General features: G+C 47.7%; 1 protein-coding gene across 1 annotated transcript; it reads right to left on the reverse strand.

The window, feature by feature from the left end:
- Window positions 1–2,936: 2,936 nt before the first annotated feature.
- On the reverse strand, window positions 2,937–18,400 carry IRF4 (interferon regulatory factor 4). Its single transcript, XM_040068505.2, has 9 exons — window positions 18,334–18,400; window positions 16,431–16,724; window positions 15,756–15,942; window positions 14,883–14,971; window positions 14,180–14,321; window positions 12,323–12,430; window positions 10,627–10,980; window positions 6,676–6,788; window positions 2,937–4,731 (listed from the first exon to the last, which is right to left on the reverse strand). Exons 2-9 carry the CDS (start codon window positions 16,632–16,634, stop codon window positions 4,588–4,590), a joined length of 1,341 nt encoding a protein of 446 aa, XP_039924439.1. The 5' UTR covers window positions 16,635–16,724; window positions 18,334–18,400; the 3' UTR covers window positions 2,937–4,587.
- Window positions 18,401–23,335: the final 4,935 nt, after the last annotated feature.

Below are 23,335 nucleotides of genomic sequence, written 5' to 3' on the forward strand. Positions count from 1 at the left end.
TGATACTACACAGACATAATTTCTGCCTGGCTAGGAAAGATATTAAAAGCTGGGGTAAGCAAATAGGACAACCAGAGTCCACAAGTTTTTGGATTTCAGACATTCCTAGAGCAAGAATTCAGAAGCTGGTCCCAAAATCATAATAGAGAGAGCCAAAGGCCAAAGATGAAAACACTTCCTGAGAAATGGAGGGCATGTGGTTTGTGAAAAGTCACCTGGATCTGTCTATTCTCTTAGCTTAAAAGACAGAATTTTTTGCATAATTTGTGACCTAGGGAGCAGGAAACGATAGCTGAAGCCTGGAAGACTGATCTGAGAGAAGTGCCCAGCACACCAGGTCTGGCCTCAGCTGGCAGCACTGTAAGCTAGAGTGGCAGGAGGCTGCCAGCTGCCTGCAGAGACATGCGAGGCAGCCATGCTGTGCAGAAACAATAAAAATGCATTTGCAAAATGAAGTCTTGTTTCATTGCCATTGTTCACCAGGGCATGACGCTTCTCCTATCTGAGATGAAAACCTGGACTGGGCTCTTCGCACTCTTCAATTGCCTTTTTGTGGAACATCACCCTGTGCAAAACCACTCTGACATCAGCTGTCCAGTCAGCCTCTGCTAGGGCCAAGCAGAAAAACAAGTCCAAACGCAGAAATAAGGCACCTGGCCTGTTTTTCAGTTTCCACTTGAGCACAGGTGACTGCCTTTTCTTCTTGCCAGCCGCCAAAAGGACAGCGACAACCCATCCAATGAGTGTGTTCCTAAGTTATTTAACATCTATAGTTCCAAGAGTCTCTTTCTGAGACACCTAATTTAGGTCCTCCTTCACTGTCATTTCAGCACAGTCAGGGCACAGAGCATTCTGCAGGCATTGGGCCATCTGGCTCCTGAAGCCCGGGAGTGAAGCTGGTTGTGGGTCACTGGATGCGACCAGTCCTCTGGGATGCAACAAAGACGTGCTTACCTGACCACACTTTTGAAAGTTAAGTGCTTGAATGGCTGCACACCAGCAACCGCACAACTATGACATCTCTTCAGAGCCAACCAAACTCATAAACATTAAACCAAAAATCAGTAGTTCTTAGCCTACGACCAGCCAGATCAGAGTTCACATAAAAGATACCCAGGCAATCTTTAATATCTTGCCATCCAAGTCCATCTAAATTTGGCACACAGTTCTGCCTGGGAAAGGAGATAAGATTGTTTCAATCTGCTTGGCCTTTTCGGTGAGTACTCTTTCTCTTTCTCTCTTCCCTCCCCCTTCCTCCCCCCTGCCTCTCTACAAGTATACACAGACAGTGATCTGAGAGTGTGCAAGAGAAAATGCTTTACTTTTTCCTGAAAGCCCTGTGCAGAGGGTGGTGTTTCCCCACCTCCACGCTGCTGACAAACGCTGATGTAAACACCATGCGTATGCCCGGCTAAAAGGCCACAGGGGTTTTCACGTGAATCCTGTGTTTTTTCCACAAACCCCATTACACTCTAATTGAGGTTAAAATATATCTCCTTGTTTCTGGTTAACCTACAACCCCTCTAAGGCTCATGCAGTTTACATCAGTAGGCAAAACTACTCAGCAGAACCAAATTTGGAATATAGGTGCTTCTGTTACAAAACCCTTTCAAGAAACAGTTGCAACTGCAGCTGTATTAAAATCAGAAAAACCAATACTGACACAGAAAACGTTGGGAGAAAAAAAAAAGCTAAAAAAACCCCCAAAAAACAGCCATGCCTTTGGTGTTGACAGGAGTAAAACGTCATTTACAATGCCACCGAAAACATAACAGGAAGGAAGTAGACCTCAGAAACTATAAACAGAATTTAACCGAGGTAGGAAGTACCTCAAATGCTTTCACATAGTGACTGTAAAAAAGATACTAAAAGGAGAAAATATTTCCAGGTTTTTTTTCTTGTTTGCTTTTTGTTTCTTCCCCACTTTAGGTATTCATATTTATTTTGGGCAGTAAGAAATGGTCACAAAAGTAAATGAAACTTTAAGTCTTCATATGCAAAACAATTTTTTGGTTCAAATAACAACTTGATTTTCCTTCCACTCATCCCCCTGCACCATTTCTCCAAGCAAGTTGTGTTTGGCCAGAAATTAGATTGTGCTCTTCTCCCTCCCTCCTTCCCTCCCTCTGCACAGCTGCTGGCTTTAAATTATGCTGCTTCAAGGAAGACAATTAAAAGCTCATTCCAAAGCCAAAAATTATAATGCACCTCGATTGTCAACAGGAGTCTGCACAGAAAGAAAAAATACTCTCCCTCCCATCTTCAGATCCTTCACAGATCTCACAGTTGTACTTCACACCTCGTTTGCTCTGTAAGCTCCTGCACCCAAAACCCCCTCTCAGAACTCTGATTTCCAACAAAGAGGGGCTACTGGTAAATTCCCTCCTATTTGCAACTTCACAACTTTACTTCACTTCACCACTTTAGCTCAGTTCACCATCCTCCTTTTCCCCCTTTCCTAGCTCTACTCACTTTAAAGTCCACTGGAAACTATAACAACCAGGAACTAAGTGGCAGTCAGAGGATCCCCACATGCTGGGCTGGGCAGGAGAGTACCAGCCTGGTCCCCAGCCCCAGAAGCCCTGGAAGGGCAGGGGCAGAGCACTGCAGCACCAGATCCCCAGCTGCAGGGCTCTGCTGCAGTGTCCATGGAAGCCAACAGCCAAAGGGGAACCTCCCCGTTTTCCCTTTTTCTGCTACCTGTGGCTAATATCACAGACGTTTCCGTAAGCAAAAATCCTTACCTCTTGACCTTTCTCTGCACTTTTAGCTCAGAGCAGAGTTCCCCATAGACGGCCAGCAGCGCTGCCCAGGTTCACAGCGCAGAACCGCACGCGTTAGATTTGGCCCACTACTGAAAACAACACATACGCACCGAGTTGGTAGGGAAATAGAACTTTATTCCAAGACGTTAGCTGAAGCAATGAGCATATGAAGCAACAATCACTAGAAAAAAGTGAAAAACACATCAAATACTTGTACTGTACCAGTTAAGTTTGAACACAGAAGTCCCTTTCAGTAAAATGTATGCGCAGGACAGAAGCAGGACATGCGAAGCTCAGATGGTCACCTAGAGCATTGCTTTTAATGTCTAAGAAAGGGGTCTCCCTACAAAAATCTTTAAGCCAGGAAAAAAAAGCCTTCAAGTAACATAGTTGAAATGATCTGTTCATCCTGCTTGGCACTGTGGAGAAGGAGGGGATAATATATCCCAAAAGAGTATGCATCTGTAAGATGTATAAATTCAAAGTCCCTAAGACACAAGTCTGCTGCCAGACCAAGTACCGTTTTTTCTTCCTCATTTAGGAAGTCAAGTGAAGTATGTCTGCTAAGCACAGGGGGACCGTGTTCTGGAGGGAAAGCTGCTAAGATCACACGGTCTGCCTGCCAGCGAGGAAACTTCATTGACACACACACATCCAACAGACCTCTTTTCTTTGTCTTTCTAATGGCACCCTATCACCGAAAGCTTCAAACTGCACCAAATTCTGCAAACACTCAAGCAAGTATTTCCTTGACTGTCTTAGTACAGGAGGCCAAATGCTGCTCTCCTTGAGCTCTTCCTTCACGTTCATTTCAGTACCACTGGAAGAAAGCTGCAAGTGCACACAAACAGCAGAGCTGGCTCTGTTTAAGTCAGAGGTGGTGGTTATTTTAACTGGCTTATGCATGTGACATCAAAAAGGGGTAGCTGGACCATTTCTGTGCTATTTGCAAGGTCTGCCAACTTCATTCTAATGCATACATATACACATACATACATATGTATGTATAATGCATGCATAATAGCTTACAATTATAAGAAAAATGCAATTTCTTTATAAACCTGCTCTTTGGGACTCTAGAATTTTAGTGGTTAATCCACTAAATTCACAGGTAATATGAGTTGAACGGTCACTTTTCTTTACACAGTACCATAAATGCATCACTTTAGAAACTGCTATCGTGGAGGCTAATCCAATAACAACAATGGCAGCAACAAAATTCATTGTCAGGACAAGTGTCAGTCAGGCATTAAAAAAATAGGTCTCTGAAGAATTGCATTGTTTTCAAAAAATACACTGAAATATTCTATACAAGAATATAGGCATCACACTTATGAATCTAAATTTATAACCACTTACACATATTAGCTATTCTCAATAAACCATCTACGTTTGCTACCCACCTACAGTAGCTACCGTTTCAAATTGGGAACACAGCAAATTTATGTACTTTCCCTGAGATCAGTAATCCAAAATAAATAGCCCTGCAAAGGTAACAATGTAAACTCTGGATTTAAGTCTTCAGTAAGGATCAGTCCTCAAAAGCCAAGGAGAACATTAAGCAAACGTAAACACAGCAATCATTTTGTCAGTTTTGAGTTAATTCTCAGTGACAGTGGAACCCTACGTGAGACATAGCATCCAAATGTTGAAGACCCGTCATTTTTATTGTACAATGGAGTTGTCCTAGTTGTTCACTTTCCTATCATTGAACCCCGAACACATCCAGCCGTGATTGTGGATCTCCAAATTGTGACCCAGATCTGCTCTTCCACTCTGCACAATCTTTACAGTGCCATTAAAACCACTCTTTCTGAGGTTCTTACTCTTGGATAGAGGAATGGCGAATAGATCTGTGATAATCCTCTGGACTAGTCACAAGTTCTGGTAAATCATAGCCTCTCAGCAGATGTCCACTGTTTTGCTGAGCAAAGTAATACAGTTGCCTGGCAAACATTGGTTCAACCTTAAGAATAGACAAAATGTTAATCAGACATGTGACAAAAGTTCATGCTTCTTATCTTAGTTATTTCAGGGTGGTTTTAAGTTACAAACAAGATGGGACAAAACAGTTCTGCTTAGCAGAGTGGGAAGACAATTTCAGCAGTCTCACCGATCTCTGTTTTAAGCTAGGTATTACCTAGCCTAGCCTAGCTCTGCTGCCAAGTGCCTCACTACCTGCACACACTCCTTACCTTCACTGCCTTCATTTAGAAGGGACGGTAGCAGTGACACAAATGATGTATGAAAAATTACAGTCCCTTAGCCAGCCCCAGGATGTGAGCAATGCCCGCAGGATATACATGCCCATGGCTACTCGAGGTGTTTAAATACATATTGAACATGCCAAAAGTCTTCTCTGCATTGCAATGCATTTTGAGGACTTAACTTGAAATGTTGTAGCCCTCAGGTAGGCTGAGGTATGTCACAAAATGACTCAGTGTCTGAAGTTAGATTTCAACTTAACATCCAGGGTACTCTTGTTCATTCAAGCTCTGATGAGGAATTTGTTCAACCCCCAAGTGGGATTTGTATGAGCTAGCACTGCCTTCACTTCTGTCTCTTCAGAAGCCACCACTCCCTCTCAGGGCTTTGGGCTCTGACTGTAAATATTTGAGCTGTACACTGAGAACAAACACCTGAAGCTCTCCTTACTGTCAGTGGATTACAGGCTGGATGACACTTTTCCACAGCCCTCTCCTTCTGGTCAGCCAATCCCTCCATATTAAAAGACACAGTAACTGCTTCGGAGGAAATAAATGCCATGGTGGAGATGGGAAGACAGTAGCACAGGTGCCCCCAGGCAGCTTCCAGTGCATGACTGTTTGGTGGGATGGTAGAGTCCCACCAGCCCACAAGTCAGGACAGATCAAGAGGACGAGCAGATTGAGCAAAAAGGGGAAGCAAAGCTCCAGAAAGAGCAGGAGGTACAGGCTCATAGAGAAGATGCCAGGACAGGAGATGGATTAGGGGGCTGGAGAGAGGATCTAGGAAGCAGGAATGGAAAGGTGGAAAGTCAACACAGAAACAGAAAAGAGTTGAAGAAGAGTCAGGGATGAGCGCCTATCTCTAACTAATCGTTGCACAGCTCAGGATGGATCTGTGAGCTTCTCAACTTCCACCTCAGAGACCTGCTAGGCAGCAGAGTGGCAGCACAAAAGCTACACTGCCTAAGGAGAGGGCACAGCTTATGGCAGAGGTCTGACTTGGGACCCGTCCTGCTACTGAAGGAGCTTTCAAAAAATTTAGAAAAGACACCAGTTTTCTTCTCAAGGATGCAGTAAGCTAAGCCTTGCCACTAATGTGAGCATTACCACCTCTCTTGTGGTTTTATGGGCCAATAACAGCCAATTCAGAAAGTACCTGGTCTCAGTCTCTGCCATCACCCTCTGAGTGCATCCCGAAACAGCGGCTTTGAGTGTGCGTGAACTGAGGTCAGCCAGCCCACGAGCCTGACACCGACTGAACCCTAAAGCTGCACAGGCAGCCCCTGCATCCCATTAAGGGCTGAGGTCCTGGAGAGGCAGGCTGGGATTCTGGAGCACCTTCAGTGCAGGGGGTGTAAAAGCACCACATCCTGCACTGGCCAGGCGGCCCAAGGAGCTGCACAACGGGGCTGGTGGTGATAACACAGCCCAGCAGTTCCAGGTGCATTTCAGCTTTAGATGGGATTTGCGGCAGATCACAAATTACATGCTCTACAGAGAGGGAAAATCAGGTGCTCTGCCCTACTGAGGGCTACCAGCCAATCCTTTGCAGATCTGGGGATTGAACCCACTTCTGGAAAGTGCTGCATTTTCAACGATTTACTACCTCTCTCATAATCTGCATGAGGCACAAAAGCCTGACTGGCAGATTCACGTCCTCCAAGGAGTGTGCTTGTTTTAGGTAAGGCAGAAATCCTACTTACATGGGCTGTAATTAGTTTCCTCTGCCTCTGTGGATCTGGAAATTCCTCCCCAAAGCACAGAGCGACCTGGTATCTCGGCAGAGGACGTCCATGGTGAGCAAAGGCTTGCAGCTCTGGGAAGAGAGAAAGTACCGTGCTGTGGAATAATCATGGGAGACAGGCAAGCACCACACAGCTACTCACTCAGCCCCACAACCAGCATGGGAGAGAAAAGCAGAATGGCTAAAGGAAAAAAAATTGTGGGTTGAGATAAAGACAGTTTAATGGGTAAAAAGAAACAAACAAAGAAGACAACACAAAAAAATACAAGTGATGGAAAATGCAATCACTCAAGACCGAATGACCTACACACGGCCAGTGCCCAGGCAACAGCAACCTCTGACAAATTCCCTCATGCCCTCATGACCTCAAGGTCATATGGAATGGAATATCCTTCAGCTGGGGTCAGCTGCGCTGGCTGTGCCCCTTCCCAGACTCTCATCCACACCAGACTGCGGCCCGTGAGGGCAGAGTGAGACACGGAGAAAGCCTTGACATTGTGCTTGCACTGTTCAACATCAGCTAAATTGTCCCTCTGTTATCAGCACTATTTAGGTCACAAATCCAAACCACAGCACCACATGGACTACTATGAAGAAAATTAACCCTGCTCCAGTCAAAACCAGTACAGGTCAGTAAGACAGACTTTGTGGACGACCCTAGAGCACAGTGAAGAAGATAAAGTAAGTCCAGGGGATGATGAGAGAGGTCAGGAAAAAGACAAAAGGTAAGCACAAGACATTGAGTTTGGAGACTTTCCCTCGGATCAGGGGGAGCTAGTTACAGCACTGCAACTTTTCTGTTTGCTTTGTCTCACAATTAATTTCATTTGCACAAACCAAGATGTCTTCTAATTAGTACTTCTATGGGACCCCAACAGCAGAACCCCTGGAGCAGACACTACTGCTACTGGGAACTATTCAAGCACACACACAAGAGCAGCACTAAAACCCATGGCTTGCTCATGCCAGAGTCACAAAATACTGCCAGGCACAAAATTTAGCCACAGCCAGAGTGTCACAGAGCCACGGTCATCACTGTGCCCGGTGCAGGACACTGAGGTAAGGGAAGGGGAAGGGCTCTACCTCAGCCATGTACTGAACCAGCAAAAGAGCTTTTTGTGTCTCCTGTGCCCCTGCACTCTCTTTGCTAACTCATAACCTTGTGCAAAGTGAAATGATCAAATGATATCATTACTCTAATAGTCAGTGTCCCCATATGAAAAGTAGCAGGGGAGGCCTTTATAATGTACTTCCAATCAGACCAAAATCTCCAGTGTTGTAGACCAAATGTTGTGGGTTTGACATTGCATTTCTATCCAGAAAAGAGAAAATTCCATCCAACACAATATCCTTGATAAAGAGTGTGTTAAGTGCTATGTTTCTAAACAGCTGATAGGTAAATATTCCATTCCATTTCCCTGTTCATGCTTTCTGGAAAAAGCTGCAGTTAATATTAAAGCCAATGTGTTACAATGAAGCTCCCTCCCTGCTAGAGAGGGAAAGGAGAGCCTTTGAACTTGACATGACAAATGCATCTTTTCCCAAAATATACCCCTGCCATTCCTACTCTAACTGCAAGCTTTTCAGACCAAGATGTGGATTCAGTGGCTACCACAACTGTATTCCAGCCCTGGCTTGGACCACCACTCTTACTGAGAGGGCCAGTAGAACAAGTAAAACATGGAATAAAGTGTAGCTTTCCCCAAAAACTCCTGAAAAGTGTCTCTGGGGATAAGGCAAGAAAAAAGATATATTTTCCATGGGACTCTGCTTCCCTCTGTGCTGCTACAGGACAGAGATGGTGATCCACCCAAGGCCAATCCACCCATGCTGCTAATGTGCAATTTCTTTCAACTTCCTCTTTCCCTAGTTTTACTTGGCCTCAGCAATTCTCCAAATCCTGAATACCTGTGGGAGTGCACATAGCACAGACCTGGAGAAGAAAGCCCTTTTTTTCCCCACCACCAGAGTAGAGTAATCATGGTTTGAGGTCAGCCCTGTGCTTCTCCAAAACCTTCTACTCGCTCCATTTCCCTTCCAGGCCCAAGTGCATTGTCGAACACCAAAGGGCTCCCCATATGCCTCCCCAAACCTTTCCCACCTCCTGATACTCCAGCTCCAGCTGCCACTCCTTCTGTCCCACCAACCGTTCTCTGGCTGCCACCCTCCCACTCCAAGCTCTCTTCCTCTGTTCTTCGACTCTCCACCCAGCTCAATTTACAACAAGTACAATCCACTTCTCTCTCTCCACAGAGACCTTTCCCCTGGTTTCTGATTTATTGTCCCATTTTATCTTTCTCAGTATCAGAGGCTTCTCAGCACAGGCCCCGATGCTCCAGTGCAGTTTGCTTTGCGGAGCTCAGCTCCTCAGTGGTTTCCCAAGAGCTGTGGTTGGTTCATAGCAGCTCTGCATCTGTCCCTTTCTCTGCTGTTCATGATTCCCTCTCCTGGCAGAGATCTCTGCCTCTCTTCCCAGGGGAGTCCCAGTTTCCCAGTGCAGGGGATTCCCTGAGCTTGCTTGCAGGCTGGGACCTCAGCACATTCAATTAACAAGCAGATGTGACAGGCAAGTCACAAATTTCAGTGAGCGTCATCACATGCAAAACCCCACTTTGCACATGCCACAGACTGTGACTGCAACCACATACTTGGGTTTGCACAGGCACTGGTGCATAAGTAATTTAGGACGGGTGAAAAATAACTATTGCTTGAGCTTATCTTTGGGGTTAGGTGTCTAAAAAGAGATGTCCTGTCAACCATTTGGAAGAACCCAGAGCACGTCTAAAAAACCACCTGAGAAAAGGGAAAGGGATTTCTAAAACCATCACCAGGCACAGAATTATACATCTTTAAATTAGCATGTGATTGAAGCCCAACCCAATACCCAACCTCAAATTCCCCTTTCTAACTGTCAATTCTCACATCTATGTAAGATTTCTCTCTTTAAATGCATTTTTTTCTTGGCTGTTTCTCTGGGATAGCGCATCAACCTTGCTAAAGCAGATGAGTTTGTTGGGGTTTTTAAAGTTTTGCAAGGCATTATTGCCCTGAGAGCATCATGCCGGTGCTGATGCCCTGTTCTAGTAAAAAAACACACCAAATCATAGCCACTTAGCTCATCTCTAAGCAAAGCCAGAAATATGGGCCAATGTCTATTCCTGCTGCCCAAGCGGTCCCCTGGGACAATGACCATCTCTCACCAGTTTGTCTGGGGGGACAGCTCTCCTTTCTCCTACTGTGCTGGGAAGGGGGCTTGAATCTTTGCCCCTTCCCTTCATGGGCTGGAAGGAGACAGCACTGTCCTAAAGTACTCCCCTGCTCCTTCTGCACTGCCTTGAGCAAAATGAGAACTTTCCAGAGAGCTCTGGTGAGGTATGCACCTCCTTGCTCAGAATATTAGGCAATCCTGAAATTCCCGATTTTGTGAAAACCTTTTGAAATCCTAGATATCTTTTAGACACTGGCACAGACTGAAAAGAAGGCTTGCTACTGAAACTTGTGTACTCTGGGCAAGACCTCAGGCTTTCTCTGGATCAAGCTGAGAGGAGTGCAGGTGCAGACCACAGACCTATCAAAGACTTTGACTAGCAAATCCAAGAGGAAGATCCAGTTTTTTGTGGGAAAACAATTTTGCTACATTCCTCCTTATGCTTCATGTAGAAGTGTGAGGGATTGGGTGTCACCAGCTGAGCCCCAGTTGACTCCTGCTGGTCTGTGCAGGGGCACTGAATGTGCAGAGAGCACAGAAATTTATAGGATTACTCGGGACTCAAGTACCCCCTGGCTGCATTTGCCCAGAAGTATCGAGGGGCAATTCTCACTTTAATGAAAAGGGCACTCCCATAAAGCTGATGTGGACAGTGACCAGGTGACATTTCCAAAAAGGCATCAAAGCCATGGTGGGAATTACCTGCTAAAAACTGCTGAGTATCAAAGAGCTTGCATGTTTGGTCCCGCTCCAGCTTGTTGGGTCGGTCACTGCAGAGCGCCAGGGGCCCATCCCAGTAGATCCGGCTTTGGCAAAGTCTCTTAGCGTAGAGGCCATCAGGCGCCATCCATAGAATTACTCCTCTTTCCAGGTGGTTCAGTAGTTTTTCTATGTTCTTCCTCTGGCCATTATCTTCTGGATAAGGGAAGATAACTTGGTCCAGGCTGCTGACCTCGTAGCTTTGGCCATGGGATATCCTACAGCCTTCAGGACTGGAAGTTGTCACCTCCTTCACCAGTATTTCACGGTAATACAAGCAGATGTGGAGCCGGCAGTCTACCAGGAGAAACAAACAGACAAACAAAAAAACAATCACTGTGATACATTAGTACGGATGTTTTATGTTTCAGATCTGTGCTAAGGCCAAGAGACATAGTTTGCATAAGATTTCTGAGCCCAGTGGTCAGCACCACCCAGAAGCTCATATTAGTTAAAAAAAAATTAAAAAAATAAAAATAATTTAAAATACTATTTTTGAGGGGGGGCAGAGTAGCATTAATGCTCTCTCATCTTATTAAAAGGGGTACTGATGCATGGGAATTTGGTAGGAACTAAAATCCCACAAACTTCACATTTCCATTTAAAAGGAAAAATCTACACAGAAAAAGTTGATGTTGGTCACATTTTCCAAATTCACGTCACAATTAAACCCACGGGCTCAGAACACTTCCTCAGATTTAACAAGGAAGTAGCTGTGTTTCCCCCCAGACTTTGCATAGAAAAGGCTTCTGCACAGGGGACCTGCAAACTTTCTCTCAGCTGCCTGGAGAGAAGCAACTGCTGGCTCCAGCTCCAACAGGGCTGTATACAAAATCCCCTAGCTTGCTTTCAAATGGCCATTTGGTCCACTTGGCTGTCTCCTATGAATTCACACTGAATATATATATATACATAGTATATACATGTCTGTACAATATATGTTCACATACACACACAAAGACCCATACACTGACCCTGATTCGGGAGAACAATCCCACTTAAGAAACCCACCAAGTATCACTTTACAGGTCTATCCATTATTTCTATGAAAAGCACATTTCCACACCTTTTGCCAGAACTACTTAGAAATTTCCCCAGCATCCAGACATCTGCAAACCTGGCTGAAATAACTTCTTTTTTTTTTTTTTTTTTTTTTTTTTTTAATTTCCCCACCAGGGATAACAAAGCCAAGAAAAGCCAGATGGCACCAACAGGAGCACTACAAGGTACCCAGGCAACATCAGTTTGGGGGATGGGTCTCCTCCCAAATGAAAACCTGAGCCTTAAGTCACTGGCAGTCCTAAATTGCCAAACTCCCCTAGGAAGGCCTGATTTGGTGTCTCACCAAAGCAACCCAGCACTAATACCACAAGCCAGTGAAGCACTTTCCATTAGCTTTAACCTTGGAAGCTCCCCTTGGAGCTGGGGCTGTAAGCGCTTAAGTATCCTGGAAAACAGACTTAGAACCCTAAATCAAATTAATTCACCACGGAGTTTTGTTTTTGCCTTTTTTTTTTATTTTTTTTTTTTTCCCCTTCTTTTTTCCTTTCATCTGAAAGGAGAGATGGTGCCTGAGCAAGGCGAAAGTGGGAGTCTCTTGTCAAGCTCCCCAGGAAGCCTGGGGGGTTACGGACCTTACCTGACAGAGCGAGGGCTTCACCAGACCTTATGCTTGGCTCAATCGGGATGCCAGGAGTCTGGGACTCAGGAGGAGCACAAGCATAAAATGTTCCCGTCACCTGACAACCTGTTTTCACAAACAAAAGTTAGTGACAGCTGCCTAAATCCTAAACGAAAAGCTAGGGCAGAGATCACAGCAAAGCAAAAGTGAGTCTTCTGGGCCTCGCACAGGAACTCTCTCTCACTTTCCCCTTCTTCTTAAAAAGGTCCTATATCCCAATTTCTCCAGGTAGGCCAACTCTACCAACCACTCCACATGTTACCTGGACTGTATTTTTATTTGGGTCTGCATGAAATAGTCCCTTAGCCTTTCTATATTCCTGCTAGTCCTTTTCCTTACTTAACATGTTATTCCATTAGAGAAATAATTTACATTTTTAACTAGACTACAGTGCCCTTAAAAGTTGCCTGCAGAAAACAATTCATTTTTCCAAAAACTTTACTAATGATGGGTATAACAATAAAGCTGGGATTAACACTGTTTAAACATAGGTAGAGAAAACTGTGCAGGAGATTATTAGGGTTTTATTAGCAGAACTACTACTAAACTGTTCCAACAGATGCCTTTCAGTAAGTGGATTATACCATGAACAACTGATGGCTTTCCTCTGTTTCTTAATGCCAATAAAAGCCTTTGGAGGATGATGCAAGTGACTTGCAGACAAGCACTCGTTACCTTTCTCATTGGCATGGTCAGAAGCTGGAGTGATGGGGATAAAGAATACCCACAATATCTTGACAAGTTTTAGAGCCCAGGGATAAACACGGCATCAACCACTAACAACTACCTACAAATTCAGCAAAGTATCCAAATGTGTTTAAGTACTGCAGAGGATGTACTTCAGGGCAGAACTCACTCTGCTTGATCTACCTTAATTTTTTTATTAGCACATAACTCAACTAAAAGCAAAGCATTCTGCCTAACAATTCCAATATACTGACAGCAAAAGTTGCAGTCCACTGAGTATTTACTTTTTAGCAGATCCAAAGATTTCTCTGCATCAAAACCAGGACAGAGCTGTCCTCTGAAAACGCAGCACCTACTCCAAGGGTCCTTTCTTGCTTCCCATTCTTTCCGGCCCTTCTGAACCAGGTGCTTCTCCTCACAAAGTAAATGCCTGCATCCTCAAGTGAGTTAACCTGCCAGGATCTACAACACACAGTTCCCTTTCTCTTATGTTTTATTCTCTGCAGGCTTCAGCACTGCCAGTTTTCACAGTTTGGGCTTTTTCCTACAGATGCAGAGCTTGGAAAGCCGTGATTGTGTTAGGCTCTGGTACTATGAGAACTTTGGGGAAGGAAACATCCCTTTATTCTGTTTCTGCTGTACCAGCCCCAAGAGAGTCTCAATCCCTGACAAGTTGTCCCACTGCCACAGCACTAAAATAAAGTAATAATTCCAGCTTTCCTCTAGGGAGAATAATGCCAGTCTAACCCACAAGGCTGGAGGGAAATCCTCACTGGTGTATGCCACAAAGAGTCCAAAATCAGAGAGAGAAGCTGAAGAACATATGTTCCCATTTGGGGTTTTTGTGAGGGTTGGTTGCCTTCTTTATTGCTCAGGGCTTTCGAGACAGCTGAGGACTTTTGGGGGCTGATTTCTACCAATGCAGAGAACTGCACAGCCCACACACCACACATACAGTGGCAGCGAATGCGAGAGCCAGGACAAAGGTGGCTCCCTTTCAAGGGAGCCCAGTGCTCCTCTCCATCCACAACTCTTAATTCAAATCAAAGCCACAAATGATAAACCTGGAGACTGAGGTTCCTCCAGGTGGCCAGCCTCAGCAGGCAGCCCTAAACAGGGGTGTCTTACCATTCTCACAGCTGGGCCCTTGCCAGTGATGACCGCGAGCGGCGAAGGGGACGCTGGCGCACTGGTAGGGAATGTCAGGATGCGGCTGCTCCGGGGCAAACTCCCTCCAGTTCCGTTCATGGGGCACCATGTAGTTCGGTACCTATTCAATTTAACAAGGCGTTCTTTTAGTAGGCAGCTGTCAGAACTAAGGCTATGTGTTGCATCAGTTTTCTCATCTCAGCTCCTTGATTTGCCCTGCCAAAGCCCATGGAGGTCTGAGCTGTGCCCAGGCTGCGCAGATGGCACTTCGCCACCACCACCAATGAGGCTTTCAAATGAGTTTCTCACCACTGGTGTAAATAATAAGCGGAGTGGAATAACAAAAGGCAGTCAAAGCGCTGCTGGTAAATGTCTGCTTGAAAGAGCAAGGCCTCATTGGGTGCTTGCATTCTGGCATCAAGACAACGGCAGTGCGCTAGGAACTGTCGTCCAACAGAAAAGAGCCATTACTCCGGGATAAACAACACCGAGGGAAATCAATTGCCCTGTGGCCTCATCTGACATTAGAAAAGTTGCTTCTCAATTTCTCAATTTTCATAATGAAGTTTCTTCACAGGGAGAACCTGAGAGCCCCACCAACAAGGACAGACATAGCACAGAGCACGGAAATTGCACTGTTCAGTGCAGAGGCACCAAGCAAAACGCTCAACTAGTGCCATACCTGGGATGGTAGTGCAGTGTAAGGAGAGGTTATCGGAAAGGGATGGTTCATCATTAATGGCTGTTCCTCCATGCTGATTTGTTTTGCACCTGTGTTCACCAGAGGGATGAAAATAATACGTCAACCACATCTTAAGGAAATCTGAAATTGGCACATTAAAGACAAATTCATACAACCTGCCACTGAACAGAGAGAGGACCAAAATGCCTTCCAGTGCCCACTTGGGATGGATTCCCTGGCTCCCCTTGCAGTCAGCTCCGGGAGGCAGTCTTTCCCACTGGGCTCTGCGGTGCCCCACAGCACAGTGCAGCCCAGCCTAGTGCACAATGATGCCAAGCCTTTGTCTCCCACAGGCCCTGCCTGGCACCAGGGCCTTCTTGGAGAGCAGGCACTGCCCTGCCCCTGCCCTGGAGGCTGCAGGCTGGCCTTCCCTCACCCCCAGCTCCTTCCCCCACAAGGCAGTTACCTACTGTCTGCCCCAAAATCGCTCTTCCCTGTATTCAGAACCTGGATCCAGCATGCAATTTTTTTTTTTTTTTTTGCCTGTCCCTTGAGCCTCCTGCTTGGCTCTCACTACACAGAACTGGCAGGGAGGCCCCAGCTAAAGGAGCAGTTCCTCCAGTGATGTGCAGGCGCCTGTCTGCATCTTCCTGCAGGGGCTCCCTTTCAGTGCTCCAACTCAAACGCCAGCCGTCCTCCCGCAGACGCAGCCTCTCAAGTCACCAGAACAAGCTGCACTTGAGCCCTCACTTTTGTCCCTTAAAAGACTTAAAAAGGCTGCAGGGCCATTCCAGAAAAGCACAATTCAGGCCTCATATGCTTGCAATGAGATATATTCACATTCTGTTGCACAGGGAATTTGAGATGCTTTACCTTTTTTGGCTCCTTCTGGCACTATTCTGTACACTTTATAGGGATCTGAGATGTCCAGCTGGCTTCTCTCCACCAGTTCTTCAAAGTCATTGCTCTTGTTCAAAGCACACCTTAATCTTGTCTTCCAGGTAGGGGGATCTGGTTTATCAATGCCCTCTCTGAACTTTCCTTTAAAAAGAGCCCAAGCCTGGAAACATTTCAGATAATCAAAAGAGCAGGAAAAAAAAAGAAAAAAAAAAAAAAAAGAAAAAAGAAAAAAAGAAAAAAAAAAAGAAAAAAGTACAAGGCAAAATGCTTGAAACAGCACATGTGTGTGTGCTTACATGTGCATGAATTGTTCATGAATTTACTCCCTATAGGGCTGGGCTAAAAAAAAAGCAGCACAGTAAGGTACAAAAAAACAGTTTAGTGGTCATAAGAAAGGGGAATTAATGTGGAAACAGACGTGCTACGGTCCCAGGAGCATTTAGCTCCACGCAGAGAACTGTGGAAGGGTGGGCTGGCCCACAAACACAGGGACACCAGGGCACAGCCAGCGCCATCAGCCAGGCAGTGTCCAGCAGCAGCCAACCAGCAGAACCAGCCCGCAGGGACAGGTGGCAAGGATGGGACGGTGAGGGGCATCCCCCCTGCCCTGCCAGTGTTCCACAATCCCAAGCCCAGGCTGAGCCGTACCTTGAAGAGGGCGGCGTCCTCCTCCCGGTTGTAGTCCTGCTTGCCGGCGTGCTTCCATGGGATGCGGAAGATGCTCTTCTCGTCGTTCTCCCACACCAGCCCGGGGTACTTGCCGCTGTCTATCTGGTCGATCAGCCACTGGCGGAGTTTCCCATTGCCGCAGCTCACTGAGTTCATCCCGCACTCGCCCGGCTCCAAGTTCATGCCACTCGTGTCAGAGGTTGGGCGGGGGGTTTTGGGGTGCCCCACCAAGCTGAGCTCTCACACGCGTCCAAGCACCGGCTCTCTGGGAGGCTGGTGAGGAGGAGGAAACGGGCAGGATGTGGGGAGAGGTAAACCCACAGGTCAAGCGCTGGGCTAAGTCTGCACCAGCGGCGCCCGGTCCCTGATGTCACACACACCACCCCAAACAGCAGCCACGGCACACAGAGGGGCCCCGGGGGCCCCGGGAAACACGGTACAGAGCCTCAGGAAATTGGGCACAGCCCCCCACAGCCCTCCCCAGGCACTGCCTGTGCTGCAGACTTTGACAGACTTCCCCCTGTCCCAATACTGTTTTGCATGAACAGACATCGGTTGTTGAAATTGTTATTGTAAGTGACTTAAGGCACAACTCCCTCGCCCTGCTGAGAGCTCAACTGGGGGTTCACTTTTCAACCAAAAGAGGAAAAAATTGCATTAAAATATACTTGCACACGATGGTGCACATATGTGGTATCAGACATATCACGCACACGATCCGGAGGGCTTCACGTGCAGCTACGGTTTACGTGGCATCTATCTATAACACCAGAGTAGCTTTCACAAGCCCACCTCAGCAAGACACACTTGAACACATGATGTCCTATACATATCTACCCCTCCAACTGCTCCCAGCACGCACACATAGCAACATTCAAATCTATACGCTGCATATGCCTAAAAGTGGAAAGACAGCAACCCACAGAGCCCGGCAGAAGGGCACTTATGTCCCCAGGGACGTGGGAGCTTGCGGCCCACCACACAGAGCCCTGTAGCTGCAGGCAGAGGCGCAGGCGCGCACCGAGAGAGCGGAGCGGCTCCGCGGGGATGGCACCCGCTGGGAAGGTGCAAACGCCGGGACACCGGCACCAGTGATGGGGGCCTGGCGTCAGGTTTGTCTCACCGAGCTGGTAAATGCTTGAATGCCCGAAATCTTAGTTTGGTGGGTTCCCACTCCACCCCCACCCCCCCCATTACATCTAACAAAATTAAGCGATTCCTCACCCAGAAATTTTTACCTCTACCCACGAGGAGCCTCCCCGAGCCCCTCGCCAGACGGGCGCACACTGCTGTGGGCAGATGGGCAGCACCGCTCCGCACCCCTTACACCCCTCCGCAGGGGCAGCATCACCCCGGACACCAAACCCGGTCCCCCGGCATCTCCCTTGCACATGGCGCGTCCGGGGGATTGGGGCACGTTCGGGACCGCTGCTCCCCAGCGCGGAGCCCTTACGAGCCCGTGCGAAGACCCCCAAAAAAGTCACCTTCCCCCCTTTCACTGTGCACGAAGCGGATGCTTCCCACACGTTCCCTCTACCCTCCCGAGGGCAGCGGGAACCGGCCGGGCTGGGGGCCGGTGCGCGCCTTCACCTCCGGAGCAGATAACGGGCGGGAATTATTTCTTTTGCTTTAAATTAAGGAAAAAATAGAATGAGGGGGAGAAAATAAAAAAAAGGGGGGGGGGAGGAGTGGGGAAGAAAAAAAAAAAAAACAAAAAACCAAAGGCAAAGGGCTCGCTCAGGTGCCGACAGCCGCAGGAGAAGCCCCGACTGGGCGAAGCCGAGGCGCCCGCACCGCCCACCCCGCCTCCCTGCTCCCGCGGCGGGAGCGCCGTGCCCGGCCGGGCTGGGGGTCCCGGAGGGCTCGGCCGCGCCCCGCTTACCTCTGTCACGGCGCTGGGAGCGGGCAGGGGCCGCCGGCTGCCGGGCGGCTGCTGAGACGGGGCGCGGAGCGACTGGGCCGACGGCACCGGGAAGTTTCTTTATATGATGGAGGGCGTCGTGCCGGGCGGGGGGGGAGGCGGGCCCGGACCCGGAGGTGGAGCCGGCGGAGGGGAGCGGGGACTTGGCGAACTGGAAAACATCTGAGGCAGTGACATATACTCATTGCTGGTAAACACGCTGCGGGCGGGAGGGCGTGCAGCCCGGCGCCCTCCGCGTCCCCGCTGGGTTGGATTTTTTTTAAATCTGTACAGACAGACGCACATACATAAATAGCCCGGGGAAACTCCTGCCGGTGAGAGCCGGGCGGCTTTTACTGTAAAGACCCAGCTCGCTACACCCACCAGAATCGTCCTAGACGGCGCCGGCCGAGCCCCCGGGATGCTCAGGCAGACGCGGGGGCATCCGCCCACCCGCCCGCGCCGTGCCCGGGGTCGTACCCCCTGCCGACACCCTCTGCCACCCAACCCCGCTTTGCTCGGGCCGCGGAGCCGGGATCGCCGAGTGGAATGAGACGCACCCCTGCCTCCTTTCCCCCCAGTTTCCCCCCAGGGCTCGGGTTCTCCCCGTCCAGCCTCCACCGTGTCTTGCAGCCCGAAAGGTGTGAAATGGGGGGCAAGCTGGGGGGGCAGCAGCGGCGCCCGTCCCGGAGGCAGCGAACCCCGACGGGGCGGCAGCAGCGGGAGCAGGGACAGCCGCCGGCTCCGGCCGGGAGCCGCTCCCGCCCCGCTGAGCCCGGGGGATGCCGTCTCCGCAAAGCCCGTCTTGAGGCACCGTGGCTGGGACCCGCTCGCTCGCCTGCCTTCAGAGCCTCCTGCCCTAACGTGGTGGGAGCTGGTGGATGAAGGAACGAGCTCCGGGCTTTCGTTAAAGTCTCTCTCGCCGCCTTTCGGGTTTCAAGCACGTGTTTCGTGCCGCGACACTCCGGTGTTGTTGTTCTGTTCTAACGTCCCCAGCGCACATCCATCCACATCCTCTCTGCCGCAACGTCTCAGGTCACAGAATCTGTCACCGCGCTGCGCCGGAGGTTTAGGGTATTAATTGCAAATCTTCAACGCCATCTTCTGAAATTTAAATGTAATTATCGCCACTTTTGGAAGGAGAAGTGAGAGGTGCAGGCATTTTCAGGTATTGGGTTTGCAATACACCGTCCGTCCTCTAAAACAAGCATTGGCAGGGCCAGCACGAAATCCTTTAAGTTCGTGAGCCAAGGCACCTTCAGAACATTAGAATACACGTTTGAGATTTGAGGTGACTGCTACCATAAATCATGACAATTAACCACAGCTTTACCAAAAGGCATCTGAAAGACATTCTAAAAATCCAATTTCAATTTGTAGGGTTAAGACTGTGTGGTACTCAGGGTGCCAGCTGTAATTCTACTAAGTATAAAACCATCTTGAAATATATCACCATCAAAGGAATACTTCTCATGTCTTCTCTTTTGTGGTTTTTAAACCAGCAAATTCGGGACCAGGGTGAAACATGCAGATTGGATCTGCACTACGTCAAACCCTTCAGGAGAAAAATAAAAACGTTCTTTCTCAAATGCTGGAGAATATTTAAAAAAAAAAAAAAAAAAAAAAATAGTTGCACTTGTCCAAAGAAATCCATGGATGGATGGAGAGGTAGGTAAGTTGCATATCAAGAGAAGACAGTGATAAAATCCCCACAGAGTACGTATGTAGGAAGTTACCTGGCTGGGTGGTTGGTTGCTTTGTGCAGCAAGAACTCCATTACAAAACTATCTCCATTTGCCTAAATGTTAGAGGAGATGATTAAAGCCATACCCCTACATGCACACTTGGCCTTTGCAAATCGGTCTTCTCATGAGTAAAACATTCTAATCTCATTAGCTTTGCTGACATTGTTAGTCAGTGTTTCTGGACATCACCCATTTCCATTTAAGATGTCAAAAATATGTAGGACCACCATTTTGGTCTGCAAAGTAGAAAGCTCTGATCAATAACACAACTGTGGTGTCCCCATTTAATGCTGCACCACCGGGTGCTTTTTGCATATCCTAAGTCACAATTCCCCTCTAACCAGCCTTGCTGGTGATACAAACACTCCAGCACCTCACAGCCTATTCATCCATTTCTGGTGTTTTCCACACCACTGCAAGTGCCCAACTCTTCAAACCTTACCCAAAAGCCCTGTTGCCTTCATGGAAGTTTTATGAGTTAATGACTGAGGTCCTCTTGTGAAAATGCTCTTGCTGCTGTTTAACCACGGCAGTCATCGCCGGGCCCCCCGTTTTTCACACTCTTAAGGTCACACTGACTAAAGGCATGCCAGGAAAAGTGACTGTTTCTTCTCAACAGTCGCTCACAAGCCCTCGGTGCTAAGGAAGATGTCTTCTGCTTTCACCAAACCCCTCTGAAGTCCCAGCTGACTCACCTGGGAATTGCACACATGGTACAAAAGCAAAGAGAGACAGACCTCATCTCAAAGCAGCTGCCAAGGGCTCTCTGAAGTGCATCCCTACAGAAAGGGGCAGTGCTGAGCCATGGGGCACGCATATTGGATGCTCTTGCACCCAGGAGTTTAATCCTCCTTTCCTTCAGGAAGGTTTCCCTTCCTCTCCTGTCTCCCTAAAATACCAGTGGGTGAACTCAGTCCCTAGGCCAGGGGGTCCTGTCAGAGGTATGCCAGAGGCAATAAGTCTGGCAGCAGAGACCTTTCGAGGACTGTGACTTGTTCAGGGGCCCTCTCTGCAGCCGAGACCATGAAATCCCCTTGGGCATCAGCACAGGGGGAGTTCCACGCTGCAGAAGAGGAACCTGCAGAGGGGAGTGAGGGGCACCCACTCCCTGGTGCTGCTCCACCCTGGGGTGGGAGGGCTGCACTGGCTGTCCTGGCATTCCACCCATGGTGGCTCTGCTGGTCCCAGTGCTCAGCAGAGGTCTGGCCCTCTGCACTCTGGCTGCAGCCCAGAGGAGACCCACCAGTGAGCAGGAGAGTGGCAGCGAGTGAGCTCCTTCCCCAGCTCTCCTCTCAAGGGAAGACCCTGACCAGGGCTCTTCAGGAACCCAGCAAACCTTGTGCAGAAGCCCTTGACAAATGACATTGGTAAAAGCATTTTCAGAAGTGCATTAAGCCCCTAAAAGTATTTTTGGAAAGCCCACAGCTACCTGTCTACACCTTTAGCTGTCCCAAAACCCGTTTCCTGAGATGGAGGTTGCTGGTGGCACGGGTTTCTGCCATGGGATTTTCATCCCTCAGAAGTCCTTGCCAATCCCTGATTGAAAGTCCCTGTGGAATGATGTCCTCCACTGCCTAAAGCAGCAGCAAAACTCAGACCCAAACAGGGCACTGTTAAAGCCACCCAACACCTCGCTTCAGTCAACAGCTCTGAGACATTGAGGGTTGAGTTCAGAAGCCATTCATACATCAGGAAGATGTCTGTGGATGTAATTGAATGAATTCAGAGACACTGTGGAAATTCAGGGCAGATTTCTAATTACTTTGATTTATTCCAGCAAAGCACCTGCTCTGTAAGCAGTCTAACATGATTCAAACAAAAACAGCAAACAATTTTATGCCATCTTCTAGTGTAGTAACTTCAACTTCTGGTGTCATAAGAGCTGCCTTCTCTTTTTGGAAGGGTATTTGCAGTTCCTCCATTTAAAATAGTGACTCCTAAAACAGTATTAGTCATATATTTTCCATAATTATTAATTGCAGAGACATTTTAAACTACTAGAAATAAACCAAACTGGCAAGCATAGCTATGTTTTTCAAGCAGAGGAATCTCACAGCCCAGCTGACATTATTTTAGGTGGATTTGGTGGATGTTTTGTATTCTTTTCCCGTACTTCCCCTCTGCTTCACAGCCAAGAATATTTCAAACCAATTCCCATTAGGCTGCTTTCGTGCCTCTGTATATCAGCCTGTGCACAAGACTGAAAGAGCCCTTCACCACATGTCCTCACTCCTGAGACATCATAGAATCGTGGATTCAGTTACATTGGAAAAGCCCTTTGAGATCAGCAAGTACAACTGTTAACCTAGCACTGGCCAAGTCCACTGCAAGAAAAGACAATACATTAACTGCAAAATCTTTTTTTTTGAAAAGTCTGCAAATTAACGTCACATAAAAATGCTGTTCTGTGGCTTTCCTTTGGCAAGCACATCCACCCAATTTGGCACACAAGCAGTGAGGTGCCCTTCCCCAGTGCCCAGATCTCAGGCCAAGAGCTTGGAAACCCTGGGTTGGAACTTTCACCTCTGAAAACCAACAGCAAAATTTTTATGGACTTCCTGCTCCTGAAGGAAGGAGGCTCCTTGCCTCCTGATTGAACTCCCCAAAGCATTTCAACCTATAGTATTCCAGCTACTTTCATCAACAAGCAGCAGTCACAAATCTAAAAAACAAAACAAAACAAACAAAAAAAACCCCAACAAAAACTATAGGAAAAGAAAAAAAAATTCTAAGTCATTTTCAGATTAAAAAAAAAAAAAATAAGGAGAACACCTGATGCAGGCTGGGAGCTGTTGAGAGCAACCTCTCCCTTTACTCAGATAATCTGGGACTCCATCTCTGCAGGGCAGATACCAAGGACTGCTGCCATGGAGGCAAGGGAATCATGGTCCCCTGCCCGTGATGTGAGGCACAGTGTGGCCATGTGTCCCCTATTCCCTGGAGCAACAGGTCCAGCTCACTGTCACCTGGGAACCTGTGTTATCCTTCCTGCAGTGGAAGAGGCAAATCCAAATTACAGGATTTGTCTTTTTTCATACCCAACCTCCTTTATTTGCAGAAAAAAGATGGACTGACAGGTAGGAACTTCAGACCATTAGCCCACCTGCCCAAATTTCTTCAGCTATGTTGTGTCCTCAGAGTGTTTCCCTTAAAGGCAGTTCACAGACTGCACTCAAAGACATCCTAAATATGATGAGCACTGACAAAAAAACACTTAACTGCAATTTGATCACAGAAGT

This window comes from Hirundo rustica, chromosome 1 (assembly GCF_015227805.2).
Source record: "Hirundo rustica isolate bHirRus1 chromosome 1, bHirRus1.pri.v3, whole genome shotgun sequence".
Taxonomy (NCBI): Eukaryota; Metazoa; Chordata; class Aves; order Passeriformes; family Hirundinidae; genus Hirundo; species Hirundo rustica.

What these genes read in the sequence shown, in the direction of transcription:
- IRF4 (XM_040068505.2), bottom strand. Translation starts at nt 16,634, where the DNA reads ATGAACTTGGAGCCGGGCGAGTGCGGGATGAACTCAGTGAGCTGCGGC. An exon ending in ACACTGCACTACCATCCCAG is followed by an intron (nt 14,322 to 14,882) that starts GTATGGCACTAG and finishes TAAATTGAATAG; the next exon opens with GTACCGAACTACATGGTGCC. An exon ending in TACTCAGCAGTTTTTAGCAG is followed by an intron (nt 6,789 to 10,626) that starts GTAATTCCCACC and finishes CTCTCTTCCCAG; the next exon opens with AGCTGCAAGCCTTTGCTCAC.